The sequence below is a fragment of the Ammospiza nelsoni genome, chromosome 1 (assembly GCF_027579445.1).
Source record: "Ammospiza nelsoni isolate bAmmNel1 chromosome 1, bAmmNel1.pri, whole genome shotgun sequence".
In the NCBI taxonomy this organism is placed as follows: domain Eukaryota; kingdom Metazoa; phylum Chordata; class Aves; order Passeriformes; family Passerellidae; genus Ammospiza; species Ammospiza nelsoni.
Window position 1 is genome coordinate 130,562,939 of NC_080633.1, and position 19,940 is coordinate 130,582,878.

General features: G+C 37.3%; 1 protein-coding gene across 1 annotated transcript in view; it reads right to left on the minus strand.

Annotated features, from left to right (window-relative positions):
• The window catches only part of SPAG1 (sperm associated antigen 1), a 36,600-nt gene extending 18,301 nt beyond the window's left edge, over positions 1 to 18,299 (minus strand). The window contains exons 1-10 of the mRNA XM_059487878.1: positions 18,082 to 18,299; positions 17,638 to 17,779; positions 16,930 to 17,089; positions 16,476 to 16,601; positions 11,818 to 11,885; positions 9,854 to 9,972; positions 9,264 to 9,369; positions 6,949 to 7,079; positions 6,222 to 6,328; positions 3,568 to 3,730 (exon numbers count right to left, since the gene is read on the minus strand). Coding sequence (XP_059343861.1) covers positions 3,568 to 3,730; positions 6,222 to 6,328; positions 6,949 to 7,079; positions 9,264 to 9,369; positions 9,854 to 9,972; positions 11,818 to 11,885; positions 16,476 to 16,601; positions 16,930 to 17,089; positions 17,638 to 17,777 — 1,120 coding nt within the window. The 5' untranslated portion in view covers positions 17,778 to 17,779; positions 18,082 to 18,299. The remainder of the gene's footprint in view (positions 1 to 3,567; positions 3,731 to 6,221; positions 6,329 to 6,948; positions 7,080 to 9,263; positions 9,370 to 9,853; positions 9,973 to 11,817; positions 11,886 to 16,475; positions 16,602 to 16,929; positions 17,090 to 17,637; positions 17,780 to 18,081) is intronic.
• Positions 18,300 to 19,940: the final 1,641 nt, after the last annotated feature.

Sequence of the window (19,940 nt, forward strand, 5' to 3'; positions counted from 1 at the left end):
ACCCCTGTGCTGAGGTGTCAGAATGGTACAGGGCTCACCTTGACATTAACTCTTTAAATACTGCCTATTACAACACGGACGCTCTGATCTGCCGTGACCAAATCAAATGCCTGCGTGTCAAAGTTAGATCACAGGCTATCAAACCAGTAACGTAATACAAAACTCTCCTCAAATATAACATAGAATAGGCAGGATAAAAGCTTATAAATCCTTCTCAAGAAGATTTCATTTAACCATGTCAAAAATCCTTTTATGCATACTTGTGATCATTCAACCTTCAATGTTATTTATTACAAATTTATTTAGGAAAAAATCATAGATTAAGGGTATTAGATAGTAAAATCTCTATCTTCCATATTCACCTGATTTCCTACCAGATTACCACCACAGTATCCAAAGACAGATTTCTGCAGAGCCTGACTCGATACTACTAAGCACACAACAACTCTGCCTTTTGGTACAATTAAGATGCTATCTTCCCCTTGCCTTAACCTGATGTTCTTATCTGCCCAACAGAATTTTTTCACATATTGGAACAATATTTTCAATTGACTTTAACAAAATATCTGACACTGACTCAACATGGATGAACTCCAGATGGTCCAAAATGAAAGAAATATTTTTTTTGAACACACAAAATCTTACTGCAATCAAACTGAACAGGATGGGAAAGCATAAGATTGATAGAAACAACAGATCCTCTAGTGCCTCCTACCAGCTGAGATCCCTGTTTTGAAATACCATACTTAATAATAAGTTCATACTCCACAGTGGGAGCAATGATAGGCTAAATCTACCCACACACACATTTTTGTAAAACTTAAATTATTTATATTTGAAACATCCACCCACCCACTCATCCAGTTGGTGATACCGAATATACCAAAAAGATTTAAAGTCTATTTAAGGGAGAATGGTGGTCAAAGGCTTGCTGGGCAGATCAATGAAGACACAAACAGGTGATAGGACAAGCTTTTACAAAACATAGTGAAACACTGTCAAAGAGCATCCCAGCTTCTAGAGACAAAGAAAAAGCAAGGCAGGCACACAATATGCGATGTGAATAATGTGTAATTCCTGAATACAGGAAAAAAATTCCTAAAGATGAAGTGCACTGAACCAGTCCTGGATTAAACAGGAAGCATTTATAGCATTTGGAGTCTGGAGTCCCCCGGACAATAGGAATGCTGATAGTTACCTTGTGTAGCTGCTGGGTAATACTAATTGGTTAAATATTTCAAGTCTGAGTAAACAGCACGCAAAAAAATGTACAGCTATACTTCTCAAGTATAATTCTCATTGTCTTTTAGTTTCAGTCTTTAAAAACAATGTTCCTGTACTGGTCTCTACAGAGAAATTAAAGCAGTATTCTGGGCTAAAAAAAAAACACCAATACTTCTGAACTTTTCTTAAGGGGAAAAAAAAATCAAGACACCTTATAAATTCGAAGGAGAATGTGAAGAAAGGTAATGAAAAGTCTGGACAGAATTTTGACCAGAATGACAACAAATACACACAAGCAAGAATTTTCATTTATGTTATTACTAAAATAACAAACGTAAAATGGAAGGACCATCATAAAACTAAAAAAATCCCCACTGAATACTCTAACAGGAATATTTGAAGTTTGGTGAGTGTTTACTATTATATCATATATAAATAATATATTTTATATCATATTATTTAATATTGTAATAGATCAATTATATACCACACAGCTCAACAAATTTGTCTTAATTAAAAGGGGCTATTTAAAATGTATCAATTTTTCTTTAAACTGTATTTATTACTTGAGATTATACTTCTGGAAACATGTCAAAATACCAGGTGCTTTGTCAAGCACATGATTTTTAGTTTTTGCAGTGCCTGAATACTGTGTTTTGTAGTTTCTAGGATGCAAGCAATTTTCTGTTTCTATTGTACAGAAAGGGCTCCATTTACTTTTGCTTTCAATTACATAGAAGATGAAGAGAGACTACACTCTATTTAGACTGTTTTGTTCAAAGTTCAGAAATCAACGTTTCAGTCCTAAAGAAAACAAAAATTTTTTCCAATCTCTAAATTGTAAGTTCAGTAGGAATGCATTAGGCTTCCCAATTAGAATGTGAAATAAATGTGACTACATGACTGGACTACACGGACTACTGGACTGCCTGTGATTACAGGACTAGATGTTTAGTCTACTTATTGCTGTTAGGTTCACAGAACATTTTTTATTCATTAACTGAACTGAATTCATCTTTGTTTCCAGTTGTACAAGAAAATACAGTGTAATCTATGAAAATGCTTTCCATTTAAATCTCAGAAGTACTTTTGTGTATCACAGGAACACATATGCCCTTGGTGTCAACTGACAATCTTCCCTATGTTTAAAGGCCTAACCTTTCATCAACAGAATGGAAGTCTTCCTATGGAGCTAGAAGGCACACAGTCATCTGAATGCTCACAATAGGAAACACCCCCAAATGAACAGACATTTAAGGCTAGGGACATGATGCACTCCTTTCTTCCAAGGTTTCAGCTCAGGAGATTTGGCAGACACCAACTGATGTGGGAAAATATATTTTCCCTAATCTTGTGTGCCAATAATACATTATTATATCACACATTTATAGTCCAACATTCATGATTAAGCTGCAAACCCCACAGACTGATTTCGTTTCAAGATAAAACACAGAAAACATAAAAGTCACAGCTGTCATTCCACAATACCTTAAAGAGCCAACATAACTAAAAGGAAGGAGAAGGGTGAAATCAGCCTAGGGATTTTATTCTGTTGCAGGCTGGAGGCCAGCCATGCAGCTGAATCTAAAAGCAAGCTGCCAATGCAAGCCTTCCTACCTTCCTAGCCCCCGCTGCCTCACCTCCTCCTGCAAGCCATGGATTCTGATTCTGCCAGTGGCTTCACCCAAAGAGCACTGCAGTTAACCACACACTAATCCAGGAAAGGGAGATACACTTCAACCGCTTGTAAACTACATCCAGTACAAGAATTACATGTTGTTTACCTCTAATACAAACTTCCAGGGCACAGAGATGAGTTCTTACAAAAACAAACAAAAAAAAGAGAGAGAATTATAGTTTCTAAAACAAACAACAACAAAAATTATAGATGTTAACAAATTATACTTGATCATTTTTACACCCTTTAATGCAAGCATGGGAAAAAAATAGAAAAATGTGCTGGTGGGAAGGCAGGAAAGCTGAATGAGAGAAAGATCTCAGGAACACAAAATGTTCCCTCACCAGAAGAAATTTTTAACTGGGTCCACATCAAAGGGCAGGTGTAAAATTACACAGGACACAGGGAAGTAGGTGATTTATAGCAACATTTTCCATTTGTCTCTGTTATGCCCATTCTAGAAAGAATTACAAAGATGTGTAACAAAACTGGGCTCTAGATTTCACACTCAGATCTACTTTAAGTAGTCAATGTAAGTTTAGTCTTCGAACAGGCAAAATTCTTTGCAAGAATATATGGATGAATTGTGTGAATAAACATTACTATCTCAAAGACAACTATTTTTTCCTTAGGTTAAAATAAAGTATGAAATGATAAAACATTACTTTTATCTCCACCACGGCTTTCCCGTTCTTCTGTATTTTCCTCTCTTCCTTCACCACTTTCTGAATCCTCTATCTCTTCAATAAGTATTTTTTTTCCTTTGCCTTGAGGCTCAGATACAGGCTTTAAACCCTTCAGTTTCTCTTCAATCTCTAGCAGACTTTTCTACAATAGAGAAAAAAATCAGCAATAGCAGAAGTTTTTTTATTATGTATATAAATTACAGTTCACGTCCAGCAAATACATTCTGTTAAATAATCCATGTGAAATTCTGAAGAATTATCAAGATAAATGTTGCCAATATAAAAAGATGGTAATAAATGTGACAAGAGTCAGCATCAAACCAATAGTAATAGTGAATTTGTGTCTCTCTCACAAGAAATAGACACAAGATATCTTCACATCTTTGTGTGAAGATATCCCATAAATAAATAAATACTTTTCTTGAATGCACTGCTTATCAAAAATAAAAAAAACTAAATTCAAAGGAAAAAAGTAGATTTATGATTGTGAGATCTGGCATGGTCTAAGAAGAGATGAATGCACTGCTTATCAAAAATAAAAAAACTAAATTCAAAGGAAAAAAGTAGATTTATGATTGTGAGATCTGGCATGGTCTAAGAAGAGATGTGGACAACAGGTTCTCTAGAGAATCTCCAAAAAAGCCTAAAATCAGAATCAAAACTTATGCTACGGAGAATCTGATGTCAGATGGACAACTGATGGAGAAATACAACTGAGAGAACAAGAACCAAGAGACAACAGTCCCTTAACAGTGTAGCAAAGGACACTGTGGAATAATGATAAAGTTTGCTCCTCTTATAAGAACTGCAATTAAATGATCAAACAGCTTCTCATTCCATAATATTTTTCCATTACTCAAAAAATCCCCTTTAACTGCACTTGGAATCATCAAGGTTGGAAGAGACCTTTGAGACCAAGGCCAACTGTTAACCCAGCACTATCACTGTAACCCATAAAGCACTAAATCACTTTACACTGTCAGAGCAGAGTAAGGCACCCAGCATTATGTGGTATTCTGAATGTCATTCAATGCTGTGCAAGAAAGTGCCATCTCAGTACTTCCTGTCTCAAGAAAAAGACAAGAACAGGATCAAGCAAAGATTCACATGGACAAAGTACCCTGAAGAATTCCAGTTACTGACAATCAATTCACTTTTCTGCTAGTGATTCTGGATATGAACATGCACTCTGCATATGTTCCATACATTCATATTTATCTCAAGAGAGTTTTGAGGATTCTCCAAGCAATGAGAAACTTGAAAAAATGCCCTGCCAAGCACTTCTCATTTTTGTATGTGCCAGCCAAGGCATAATAGCTGGCATGAGTAAGGACAAAGTACAGATATCTGCTTTCAGCTACAAAAGCACTGCTCAGCAAAGCAAGTCATGGAAGAGTGTAATCAAAATGAGTGACTATCTCTGTCTGGTAGTATAAGAAGTCTCAGCACAGCCTATTTGATACGTCTTTTCACATAGACTGTTGTACAATTTGTCATCACAGACTCACAAACTATTTAGATATTCAGTCTTGTAAATAGAAAAGAAAAAGACCAAAATCTCTTTCAGAACTCAGATCTAAAGACATGTAATTAATTCTTTGGTTGATGTGAAACTCAGGAACTATTCTGGACAGGAACTTAGCTCCAGGAGCACCCTAAGAAGGATAAATGCTGTATGTGGTCAATTTGACACAAGAGGCATGTACCACTTTCTCTGGTATAAGCAATAGTAATAAATAACTCCATGGAAAGAAGCAGCAATCAACAAGCTGCTAGCAGCTTACAATGTGCCACCAACAAGAGCTGGACAGAAGTCAGAAGTTGGGACAATTGCACAGCATCCAGAAGTCATATGTAAAACCATTGGGAGGGCAGTAGTATGATGGACTCATAATTAACATACAACGAGCAGTTTACTATCAAAACTGCCCAGTACAGAAGGTTCTCAGGACACACAGAGTCCATATGCACGGACTGTTCTAACCTGCAAAATATCCCTAAGATATCAATAAAGGACACAAACCAATCCTCTCCTTAACAGCCAGAGTAATGGTAGTGCAAGGACCACATCCTGACTTAATTTTCAAAGAAGTGTCTGGCTTTCTTTGATCCAAAATTGGTTATGAAGAGTCCAGATTTATCAGAAGGTACGAAAGATTTTTCATTCTACCCTGGAGATGAGAAATGAAGATTTATAACAACACACAAGAACAGAATCCAGCTCTTTTCCTTTTGGGTAAACTTTACCACTGTAACAACAAAAGCTTGGCATCTGTTGAATTTTTCTTCTCATGTACTCAAACTTAAATGCATCTATCTCAATGGATCTTTTCAAGAGAAATTTCCAAATAGCTTTGATCAGCAAGACACTAATACTGCAAGCAAGTTCAGCAGAAAATGTTTTAGGCACCTAAATTACACTAATAGAGAAGGCTTTTCCTCACAATCAAGTCATGAACAGAAGATCTGGCCACATTCAATACCTAATTTCCACCACATGTGGTCTTGGGAAGCTGATCAATGGCACAGCAGATCAAAACTCATAGTTACATCAAACAACATTAACTGTACTCACTTTAGGCTACAACTGTGTACCACCTCTTCCTAGCCACATTCAACTCACTGATCTTTACCTTAGCCATAGAGTTTTCTGGTTCAACAGACAACACTTCATTCAGATCCTCTATAGCTGCCTGGTAATTCTGCAGATGATTGTGCACAGTGGCACGACGCATCAGAGCTACGAAAGAATGAAGTGTGTTATTTATGTATTTAAAATATAAAGTGAATAAATACACACTGTTTTTTCTAGATATAGTAAGTGCAGTTAGGCAGTTTGAAAATTCTGCGCTTACTTCTATATTACTAACAACTGTTTTCTTGATGATCTTTAATGATGCAATTTCACATGACATCTTTTGAGGCAACAACCATGAATTGTGAAGTACTTTTTCATAATTTTCAAATTTTCCACCTCCACGCATGGAAATACAGTTAGCTACATTCAAGTCCTTGACTTCAGAAAGGAATAAACCAACAACTTTGCTTGTTTTTATGTCACTTTTAAATTAATTTATAATTCAGTGTGGGTATTATGGAAACACTGCATGAATACAAGAGGGCTTATAGTTATCATATGGAAAACATGCTGCCATGTAAGAATTCCCTTCACATAGCAACAGGATGAACTGCATAATACTTCACTAACCCCCAAAGAACCATTAAAACTGCTTTGGGAAGCTATTCTGTTCCTTATTTGTATTTAGACCTATGTAAAGCTCAGTTCAGTCAACTAACAACATATACCATTTTATTTGCCAGAGGTAAAATATTACATTGAAATTTTATTTTCTACTTTACCTTTTATGTTGCCAGGTTCCATATCTAGTACCTTCTCACAATCCTGCAAAGCATTGTCCCAGTCCTGAAGTTTGATTTCTGCTTGAGCTTTGTTATTATACACAGCTGCAGTTGGTATTACTGATAAACTCCTAAAAGAAAGGGAATATTGATCATGTTAGAGTCAGAGTTAGAAAACCTGAATCTAGAAAAAGTTCACTACTGGAAGCTATGAGAGTATTAATACTGGTACTCTAACCACAATAGTGGTTAGAGACTCCCTCCTAAGTCATCACAGGCATCCATCCACCAACTAGATTTACTGTCTTCAGAGGCCTCTTGCTTGCCAGGACTTGGACCTGAGGTGTTGCAGAGGAGATGCCATGGCTCATCTGTCACTTAGACTACTGCCTCCTCCTGCCATCCATGTAGACTCCAAAGAAACTGCCAGATGGAACCTCTGAGAGATGAAGAGTAACTACACAGCTCTGGGGATTATGATGAAAAGCATGGTGGTGGGGGAGGACACATGGGATTCTCCTTGATCTTGCTTGTAAGATGGAAAGAGTCAGCAGTGGATGAATTGTCCAGGTCCATGTCTGGCTGCAGGGCTGGTATTGTAGGTAGGGTTTTAGTTTCTGTGACAACAGGATTGTCTCTGAGGAACAAGGACAGCTAGGATGCACACAACAAAATGGTATAAGGGAATCTTTACCAACAACCTTGTTAATGTTGCAAGGAAGACCTTAAACTGTGCTCTCTGGAAAGAATAGCAATCGAAGTGCCTGGGGGACAGCACACTGCAATAGACACAATTTCACTGTGAAAAAAACCATGGTTGAAGAACAATCTCAAATACTTGTCCACAAATGCACAACACATGGGAAACAAAAAAAAGAATAAAAGCTCTATGCAGCTATGATCCCAGTGGGATAATCTGTGCATGCTCTTTAAAAAGGGTAGGAGGGTGAGGAAGAAGAGGAGATGCATTCATAAGCAGTGATTCAATGTGTGAAGGTTTGTCTTCACACAAGAGGAACAGGCAAGAGACTGACAAGCCAGTCAAGAAAGCCAATGGGTAAGAAGAAGAGGTCAGAAGAAGAGGTCATTTTCCATTCTAGCCACAGATGACCCCTTCGAGTTATTAACAATTCACTCCAAAATATTTTACTTAAATATTTATAATTGTAAGAAAGTAGATTGCAGATAGGATTAGGAAAGTGACCAGTTAGAACAGCATGGTGTCACTATCATACATTTCAGAGGCATACAATGCTCTATGGGGGTCAAAAATGGAAAAAATCTCCATTAGAAAGGATTCTGCCTATCCTTAGTTATTAGTACCTTATTTATGCACCAAAAGCAGACGTTTTTACTTATTTTTATATTTTGTATTTGTATTTTATTTATTGAATATGAAATACAGCTATAGACTTTTTTTAATGTTTGTGTAAAAAACCCAAACAAAACAAGAAAGATCCTTGAGCTGCAAAAAACCAAACCCATCATGCATCAAATGCCTCAGTTAAGGAGCCTGTGGTCTATGAATATCATTCCAAGTGTGCACACACATACATATATACATATCTCTCTATATCAGCAACCTCCAGATAAATTTTCATAAGCTTTTCTACAAAATCCTAACTCTTTCATTGACATTATGAATGATAATTCCTAAACCTAAAGTTTCTTAAATATTTATTTTATTTCTGTTCCACACTATTTCTATTAATTATTTTCTCCATACTTATCTGCACTGACCACAAATATATTAACTTTCTCATACTTTTTTGAAGGTTATCCCACTATAATATAATAGCTCATTAATTATCTTCACATTTCATCTCACAGTAGTGTCATTTAATTATCCTCCATTTACACTGGTAATTAATACCCCAAGATTCCCAGGTACTGTAAATTTCTAAACAACAACTTTGACACTTTCTGATTTCTAGGGGTTTTTGAAGTCCTTAACATTTCAGAGCACAGAGTTAAATTACATTTGGAATAATTTAGTTTCTCAGCACTCTGATTATCCTTTTATTTTTATAAACATGCCCTTGAATCTCAATGCTTTAAAAAAATCTGAGGAAGTTTGTGACAACTGCAGATTGCATTCCATCACTTTCTAGCCCCTTCTCTTCTGATAAATAAAAATTAATATGAGTATGGATCAGTGCTTTAAATATTCTTCTGTCAAATCTTTCTGCTCTTTTGAAAATAATCTAATTGTCACTAGTTGCTTCAATAAGAAGTTGCTTCAATTACACTGGTCTGAAACCAACATTCACAAGTAAGAGTTATTAAAATAAAAGAACACAATAGTATTTACTCACCGAGTGTAATATGTCACTGCTTCCACATAATCGCCAGTGGCAAAGGCTTCATTGCCCTTTTCTTTCTCACGAGTAGCAATAAAAATTTTCTCTCTCTTTGTCATTCCTAGCAAAAAATATTTCTACATAACAACAACTAGCAACTTGCACAGATGTAACCAAAACAGTGAAATAAAATTCTCTGAATCTCATAGTCTGCATTTTTTAAAAAGCACATGGCTTGCTAAAAGAGAAATTTGTATTTTATTTTCTGTAATAAAAAGTTAAATTCTTCTGATAGGCATACAATTGAGCATGCAGAACTGTAGAAAAAAGCACTTGGCTAACCTCTACCATTCATTTATAATACCAGATGTATGCTTTACTGCTTTACCTTGTGCTGTCAACTAAACATAAACATTCTTACTGTTTATTAACCAAGACTAGACTTTTTTCAAACATGGCTTCAAGCTCACTTGATGATCTAACAACTTTCAGCATCTCTAGGTGCTGAAAAATAAAGGCACTTTATGATATACTTCTTTAATTAGTATTCGTACTCTACAACATAGTATTACAACTAATGAAAAATTACGTTTCTAAGACATTACCAGTTGTGTCAATTTTCTTTTCAATTATGGGTAGACTTGGCCTACTGAAGAATCTTGCTTTTGAGTTACTTTCCTCACAGTCTTCATCAATTTTAGAACATTCCTTTTCCACATCGAACCTTTAATTCATAAAACAACCAATTCAATAATGCTGCATGGCAAAACTCCTCAGCTGATAGAAAGGCATATTGTAGTTTTATTATAAACCAAAGAAAAAGAGATACAGGCTGCATTCAATTATTGGTGACCAAGACAAATCTCTGTGTCACCTCCTCACCATATTCCCCAAAAAAGGAAAAATTTAAGAAACAGTATCATCAGGCTCCATCCCAGCTCTATCAAACATCTCCATTAACCTTTGCCAAAATACCTAAGAAACAGCTTCAAAGCAATTTATACTGTAAATTTGAGACAACTAGTCTCAGACATTTCAAAAGCTACTCTAAAGCAGCTTTTGAAAACAATGTTTAGGAATGTATATCAAAGAAATATTGCTGCTGTAATACTGTAAAATAAATATAGTAATAATCAATTCCTACAATATATATAAACCTTGTTCTTATTGCTTTTCTGTGTAGGGTGTAATGGAAAATAGCCTTTTCACAATAATCTGAACAATATGAATAATTTCTTTCTGAAATCAAGATACTATTTTGAAAATTTCTCCAACTAAAAACCTTTTCACATAACACTAATTGTTCTCCATTTTGAATATCATCTTTCCTAGCTTACTTTTATCTATTTATTATAAATTAACCACATTTCAAATTTTTTTTTTTAAATAAGAAGCAAAACTCTTTGTTTAGAAATTGCCTAAACAATTATTTGAAAGCTTTGGAATTTTCCTCAAAGCATTTTAAAACCATGATATGCTTTAAATTGGAAAACATCTTTCAGACAGCTCTGTTTCAATGTACTCATAATCAAAAATAAATACTCTCTATGGAAAAATTCACAATCTGTACTATTATCAGCATGCTAAAACTCTTAAAGATTGTGTACATAAGTGTGTAAACAAAATCTGTACAATTACTTTGGATACAGTACCAAGAGTAAAGAATAAATGAAACAATAAATTGTTGCAGAAATTATTTTTATGACCTAATTTCTTTGTCCACATTTGAGCAGGAAGGCACCAATTTCTGAAAGATAAGTGCATGAAAATAACTGCTATGCAAAGCTTATGCAGAACAGGGTTTTTTAAAGGGCTTTGGGATATAGTTTCATTACCCAAACCCCACAATATCTCCATCTACTGCACTGGAAATTTGTGCCTCCTACTCTGATTCTACAACATTGTATTCCAGATTTCAGGAACTACAGAAAAGCTTCTGCAATGTGCAACACAAGAATAACAATGTGCTTTTTTGCTTTCGGTGTTCAACAATTTGGGCATGAACCTGTCACGTAACTTGGGAAGGTGATGTGCCACCATTACACGATGCAGAATGTCTTTGTGTCAGAGCTTCATCCATTCTAAAATAGTTACTGTCTAAACCTCTATTAAGTGTAATTGCATCTGAGTAAACTGATGCACTGCCTGAAGCTCATTCTTTGAGGTTAGTGGGGTTCAGTGTAGGAGTCAGTATTCATCAGTTTTGTTTTCAGTGTAGAACTGTGCTTTAGATATAGACAAGTCCATGTTTATAGGTCCATGTTAAGTAACCCTAGAGCTGTTTTTAAAAATCTCATCAATTAAATAATCAATTTTTATTTATTTTTCTGCTGGTTTACTATATTTCACACACCTTGTACAAAAGTGTAGACTAACTTGTTCTCAACTGTCAGCAACACAATGTGTCATTTGCATTTTAACAGAACATTTATTAAGAAAAACCAAAGTTTCACCATTATTACAGTTCCTTAAAATGCTGACCTTAATACTATGTTTCTGCAAAATACACCATGTTCCCTAGCTAAATAAGATTTATTAAAAACTGAAATATAAAATTAATTAAACATACTTGTCCCATTCACTGTAATCCCGTGGTACGTTTTTCTTGTTTCTTTGTTTGTTTTGCAAATTTTTATTCTAAAAGAGAAACAAACAGCCATCTTGTAAGACAATTTGTTGCAGCAGAATTCACAGTGGTGTTTTTGGTTTTGTTTCTGCAGTACATATTTTCCTAGTAACCACCACTACTCATGACTAAACTTAGTTCAGTCTTGAAAATGTAATTCATTTTGGTTTAAAGAAAATCTTGATGCATTTCACAAATCATTGCAATCTGAGGGACTCCTGAGTCTCACCCTTCTTGTCCACTGTCCTATCACATCACAGAGGCATTGATTGAAACTTTCTAATGAGTGTCTTGTGATGCCATCTTCCCAACCACCCTTTCAACACAGCGAGGGAGAACTCAGCCTTCAGAAGACCCAGCCTTGTGATGAGTTGTTTGACACTGAGAGTGAATCAGGAACCTGGTTTTAGGCTTCCCTTTCCCAAGAGAATTCCAGGCACAGATTTGGTAGTCCCTGGAACACTCACAACAAATTTGCAAATAAATTACTTCAAAGTAGTGTCTGAACTTCTTTTCACCATTTATCACTTCACTAAAGCTAATTCCATTATTATTTACATTCACTTTAGATTTTGGACAAGCTCCATCATTGAAGCTTGCCTTACCTAAAATTTATCTTGACCTTCCTGGAACAATCAGTTCTGACAATCAGATTTGACTGCCTTGTATCCCAACCCATCTCCTACAGTAATGGACTCTATTTCCCTAGCTGTCCCCTTTGGCATCTCTTCTACCTCTGTCATGAGACTATACTTCTTCTATGCCCCTCCCTGCTTGTTGACTTCAAAATGCTTAATAGCAAGGTGTGGTTCCAAACAGGTATTTCACAGTGGAACAGCCAGTTCAAAATATTCCTATCTATCCTATCCTGGCCATCCTCCTCTTACCTTGCAGTCCAGCATTCACTGAGTTAGACCAGTGTAATTCTTTGTAGAATTGCATATTTACAATTTTCTGTGTTTAAAAAATCTGATAGAGATCACAGTACAGTCTCCAAATATCTGTACCAGATCAATTCAGCATGTGATAAACTGGACCAAAGAAATGACCAGAAGCTTCCTAAACTCGCTTTGCCAGTGGTGACACTGTAACGAGGACATGCTTCTGCAGCTGGATGTAAACACCTCAATTTACATAATGCAAATGTGACCCTTCCTGTAAACACTTCTGACTATCTATAATGTTAGGTTACACAAATTTTTGTAGTGTATAACTCCAGAATTACTCTTAATGTTATGTCTTTCAGGAAGCGAGACAAAATGACAAATATGTTCAGTGATCAACACATGTTTAGAGGAGGGAGCTCCTAAATACACCTTCCTGAAACATGAGTTATCCTTATATATCCATCCTGGTGTATATTACTATTTTAATGAATATCAAGTATTTTTTTCAACCAAAGTCCTTAATTTAAATGAGCAAAAATACTGCAGCTCTCAGAAGAGAGTCTCATAAGGTACTGACACTAATGCAACTCCAGCTTAGGGAGAGAACTACAGCATGTGCAGTTAAGAAAAGAGGAAGAAACATTGACTCAAAACCCCACAATTAACAAAAAAAAATCTCAAGTCTCATATATTTGAAATAATTGTAATCAAGTTGTGATTCCTACAGAGTCAGGAATTTCTCATAAATAGTATTTCAGAGGATCTCATCCAAGAGGCTTTGATAAAAAATGTACACTTGCATGCTGTGGAACTAAAAAAAATAAATCTCTGTGCTTGTCATGTTTCCTGCTACAATTCATAATGCATGAATCCCACTGGGTTTGAAGCTTGCTGAACATTTTCTGGACCGAAGATGAACACACAAATTGGCTTCGGTACAGGTGACACAACTTGGCCTTGGTTCTCCTGTGGGCCTTTGTGCTGTCCTAAAACATTACTATTCTATGGCAGCTAACCAGTGTAAGTTTTTAATTCAGAATATCCAAAACAACACGAAGGCTATTCGATGCTATCATGGTGGATTTTTATAACATAAAACTTGTATGCATTTTGCATGCTCTGGGCTGTGGCATGAGGAGGTATCTGAGGATGCAAATCTTTCTGGAACAGTATTAGAAAACCATGTTTGGCAAAGAAGCCTAAGCTGAAATCCCATCAATACAGTCTTTTGAATATTAATATCTTTAAACACATGCTTTACTTCTCTCCTGGACAAAATGAGGCAGCAAAAATAATAATTATGCAGTGTGGACAGTTAAGATAGTTCTAGGCAGCATGATAGGAAAAGAGGGGTGTAAAACGGAAATTTCCACATTGTATTATAGAGGGAAATATTGCAAAAATTTTACTCTTTTCAGCCTATTTTTGGAATTCCTCCCATGGATTCACACCAATAAAAGAAAAACACTATACAGAGTTACAAACTATCAGTAGTGAATTGAAATTACACCTACATATAGTATCAGCAAAAAAATCTGATTACAGACAAAACAAGATGCTTTCATTTACCAAATTTGTACCCATTAGTGCAATCCACTGGTTTAGGGTCAGTAATGATTTCCAGAACTGGATTCATTGAAAATGCTGAACTTTTTACGTATCAGATCAGAAGAACAGTCTCCAACCAAACAATAACATAAAATTATGGACGGCTTTGTGCATTTATTTCCAGCAGAAAGGATAAATTTGGATGATTCTAAACTTGAACCCACTTACAAAAGTACATGATGCCAATCTGAAAAATAATTATAGTCCCAATTGATTAGCCAAACATGTTTAAAAACTGTAAGATGACACATACCTTTATAAGAAAGAAAGAAAGAAAAAAAAAAAAGAAAAGCTGATTGAAGAAGAAAAGCTAATGTACATTATTCAATTATTTGAGATTTCATGTTGCAGGTATAAATTTAGTGTATGCTATATAAACAGCTTATTTTTATTCAGTAGGGATCTAGTAGTGGTATAACTGTACTGCTGCATAAAATGTTTCAGGCTTTCCTGCTCTCTTCCAGGACAGGTTACAATTCCCTCAGAGGTTGTCTGCTTAGACAAAAGGAATGGAAATCACATACCACAGGTAAAGCATAAAGCTGTATCTAGGTTTCCTGGGTAATAATGCAAACACCAAAACCTAGTAGGGAGAACAAAAGCTGAAGAGCAAAAGAACAAAATTTGATCTGAAGACTGCTGCATGGTTTAAAGGAAGAGGGAAAAAAGGTGAATATTTTGTCTTTGAATGGAGTACACATCCTCTTTAGTAACATGGCATATCCTAGATTTCAAGACACTTTCCATCACTTTATGCTAACATTCTAAACTGGATTTAGTGAGTTCACATGGTATTAAACCATTTTCTGTTCTAGCAATTACACAAGACATGAATCAAGGATAAAGCGATAGTGGCACAATCCATCTCAGCAAAATAGGACAGTCAAGAGAAACATACATTGCAAAATATTAAAGAGTACACATTAATTAAAAAGAAAAACCAAACCACAAACCAAACCAAACAAAAGCACACCTTAGTCTCAATACTAACCACTTATAAAACATGCACTGGAATCTCCAGCTTCTTGTATACCGCATAACAGAGACTGCCTAGCTATCCCAAATGTCTTGGTCCAACATCTATGTACCAGCTGACAATAAGAAGTAGTTTCTGACAACATAAGAACACAGATCAGGCATTCACTAATACATAATTATTCAAGAAAATAGGAATTAATATGAAAGATCACACGACCTGTAAGGATCCCTTCATAATGTTTCTGACTCACAAACCTCCAAAAAGAACAATGCTTAATGAATTTCCTATTGCAGTGTCCCAGAATTAAAAAAAAATTAATTTGAGAATCAGACTGAACAGATTTGTGACAATACCTGACAATTCAGAGAAATCCCATCCACACCTACTTGTCTGCCAATCACTTCAGTAGCACTGTATTTAGTATTAGCAAGAAAAGCTGGCCAGAAAAAAATTATTTCAGGCAGATAAATAAATGAAAAAAAAGTAAAACTCACCAAAATATAAGGAAACTAATACCTGGGGGGAAAATGTAAATATGTTTTCTGTAGTCATGAAGATTTGTTAAGTCTGCTTAAGGGCTAAATTAGGAATTATGCTGTACAGCCGCAGTGGGAATATCAACACAAGGTACCAACACAATCAAAGGCTACATGTACACCATAGCCTACCCAGTACAGGAGTGGCTACAGAGTAAAACAATTCCTGCAGAGGCTCTAACATCCCCACTGTATGAGTTCCAGGGTGTTTGTTTTGGACTGGCTTCTGACTGGCCCCATGAAACAAAAGCCTGCTGGCAGCTGGAGAAAATCTCCTGGCATAATTTCATCCAGAAGGAGCCTAGTTCACATGCTTAAGCAGTACTTGGAAATATGAATCGAAGAACATAAAAGGCTGTTTAAAGAGATCTGCTTTGGCAGTGAATTCTTGATCAGAATGAGAATATTATTGCAATACACATGCTAGTACTAAAAAAGTACTTCTGTTTAACCATTGGTCTCTTGCAAGGGAGCTTAAAAGTTTTTATTTTCTGGTTAACAAAATAAATCTAGTAAGAAAGGCACAATGATTAGAAGTTCATACATATAAAATCTCGCAGTTAAAAAAAAAAAAACAAAAACTGGAGATACCTGATTAGTGGGAGGGCAGCTGCTGGAACAACGAATGGGAGGCAAGTTATCTTGTCTTTCATTTGGTGTGTCTGTTCTCAGGAGCTGTGATTTCTTATCATCTTCATTCATTTCTGCCAGCCAGCTCTGAAAATGAATAAATAATATTTTTTTTACCTTAAGGCAGTAGAGCAATTATCCTTAAAAAGCACTGCTCTTAGCGGGGAAAAGCAATTAAGACAAAGAGCAATAGTGCTTTTTTGAACAAAAAGTGATCGGCAAAAAAAAATAGAATCTGTACAGTTAAAATGAGCAGTTAATGTTCAGTAACATTAAGCAAGAAAATAAATTTTAAAACACAATCCTTTGATCATTTCCTCTTTTAATCAAATAATTACATTCTACTTTGGCACAAGAAGAAGATTGATACATTACAGTGATTATATTATGGACCATTATAAATGAGATCTTGTACCATCAGCTCACTATTAATTGCTTGCCATTCTTCAGCTGTGAAATCAGAAGCTGTGGCTGCAGGCTTATCTTTCCTCAGAGCTCTGCTCCTTGGATCCAAACACTCAATTCGCTTCTCACAAGCCAACGTCAGTTCAGGGTAACACCCCTCCTCACCAGACCTTTAAAATGCAAAGACAGAAATGTTAACAAAAAAGAACTGCACCACATCCTCCATGTTTCCTTCCATGTGTAGTCCATACAGTAACTGCAGAGGACTATTCTCCTGTTACAACCCGATTTTACTAACACCTAGTAACATTTTTATTAGAAAATCACAGTTAACCTTCAACCATTTTCCAATGCCCACATACACAGTTCAAAAGTTATCACCACAGTGCCATAAAAAAGAAACTTGTGTCATTTAAAGCAAAAGTTAAACAGGTGTGGCATCTGAAATTGCTAGTCATGCAACATGGATCATGAGGGAACCAAAACAGAGTAGCAGCATTTAAAAAAACCTAGCACTGAGCTACTCAAACTTTTGGGTAGTTAAAAAAATACTTGGATTTCAAGTTATATTGGGACACTTTTAGCATGATCACTTTAACTTCGTACTTTAATTTTAAATTAGAAAGTCACAGACAGGTTCAGACAAATAGAAATGGGTTTCCCTCAAATTTTACAGAACAGGAATATAATTATTAATGAAGGTTAAAAAAAAATTTACCTTAATACCCTGAGAATCTTTTCCAGGTGCTTAACATCTGTGCATTTTTCAATGAATTTGTAGTCCAGATGACTAATAGGTATTTGATATGTTTTAGTGGTTCCTTCACCCAGAAAATATGGTACTGACTCATCACCCATAACTAAATATTAAAAGAAAAAAAAATATTCTGTAAGCTTCTAGTTACATTTTGAAGTAATGCAAATTTAAGGAATAAAATTGCTCACACTCCACTCTCTCATGCAAGCAGACTTGTAAAAGAAAAAATATCAGATTTGAAGGTCTGATCACATTAACTGTCCCTGACTAGAGGTTTACAGACAGAAGTATGAGATATGCTTTGTAAGAGTATGCAACTCTACTGCAAGTCAGAACAATTCGGAAAAACCACTTAAAAATTGCCAATTTTTGCCTACCGCATTCTCTGTTCTATTTAACACATACCTGTTTTAACCAAGTGGGATAATCACAAAGGAGAAGATAGTGAACGACACTCCTTTTTTTCAGAGGGGGGAAGACATTAACCAGTGCAGCATATCTAAAGGAACAAAAATCTTTGGCTTCTCTGTAGACAAAATAAATTCACTTCTCTTTCCTCGCTGACTGCATTTTCTCGGTCTCTGATTATGTTACACACGAATCTGAATCTTTTCCAGTAAGTCTGTAAACGAAGAAATGAGGGATTCAAATGAGACATTTCTGTCTCCCTGTCCCTTTGATCTGCTCATCTGCATCTTTTTCTATTTTGACCACAAGCTCTATGGAGCTGAAATTCTTTTTTCCCCCCCTTTTATATAGTGCACAAAGCAATCAGTTAATTTTGAAGAAATACAATAAGGGCAACTACCTAGTATGTGAAAACAGCTATGTGTAGTTATAGACCAAATTAAAATAATTATGCTCTAATGTCATGCATAATTACGCACATTAATTTGTAGTTACACAAAAATGTTTACAATACAGTAGCACTTAAATAATAACTGGTAATAATTAGGTGTTGCATAGAGATTCTGCCCCAAGACTTTACGGTTTCAGTACTGGAAAAGGAAGAAGTCGCATGGAAGAGGGACAAATGTAGGAAATCATTAAAGAAGAGTAGAAGAATTAAAAGCTCATCACCACCGGCGGTTTTTCCCGTTTATTCCCGCGGCCGGGAGGAGCTGCCCAGCGCAGCTCTCGGGCACCGCGGTGCCCAGGGCTCGTGATGACACAGCCCGGCTGCAGTACAGCCTCCCCACACGGCCCCGGCAGGATCGGGGCTTCACCTCCAGGCCGGCCCCGGGCTGCCCTGACGCCCCGCCGGAGCCGGGGCAGCGCGGCCGGCCCGTGCCTAGCAACTGTTGCTATGTACAACATGGCGCCGGGGACACGGCGCTGCCCGCCCCAGGGATGCCCTGCCGAGGCTCCCGCAGAGCCCCGCCGGGCTCCAGCGGCCACACTGCCGTCGCCCTGTCGTTCTCCGGCACCCACCTGCCCGGGGCCGCGCTGTCTCCGGGACACGGACGCGGCCCTGCCCACACCGCAGCCGGGGCCGCCCGGCCCTCGCCCAGGCCGCGCAGGCGCAGCTGGGCTCAGGGCGGGGATCCGGGCTGAGGGGAGCGCCTGCCGAGGGCGGGCAGAGATACAGCGCCCGGTGCGCGCATCACCCTTGTGTTTCAGCGTAGTATTTCACTCAGCGGCGAGCAAGCGGTCCCTCTCCCGACGCCGGTGTCCCCAGTTAAGTGTTGCCCGTCAGCTCTGCACACCCCCAGGGCTACTCTCCAAAGGATGTCCGTGCCCCTTCCCGAGGGCAGTGGGGCTCTCCGCCGCCTTAGTCCGCAGCCAGAGGCACCCGGCATGCCGGCACACGGACCCAGCCCGCCTCCGTGCGCCGGCGAGCTTCGGCAGCGCGGCGGCCGCCCGCTCCTCCTCACCCTTCCCAGCAGCCGTGTCACAGCCGACCCCTTCGTTCTGCTGTGCAGGCACAAGGTGCACGCTGTGCGGGCCAGGCTGGTGAACTGATGGCAGCTGTGTGTTAAAAAAGGTTATCATTTATACCCGAGTGTATCTGGTTTCCAGGAAAAAAAATCTAGTCTTTGTAGCATAGATCAGGTACCTAAGAAAATCTTAACCAAAAGCCCCAAAACAGCATCTCAGAATGCTCTTTTCATCCCCTATAGCAAGCCAGTGCAGTTCATTTACAAGCCATCGCACAGTCATGCAGACGTTAAAAAAGATATTATTACAGTGATGAGATAAGCAAGTTATCTCAGCACCATCAAAATGGTGATCAGACACACACAATCCAGCAGTATAGAGTAGTA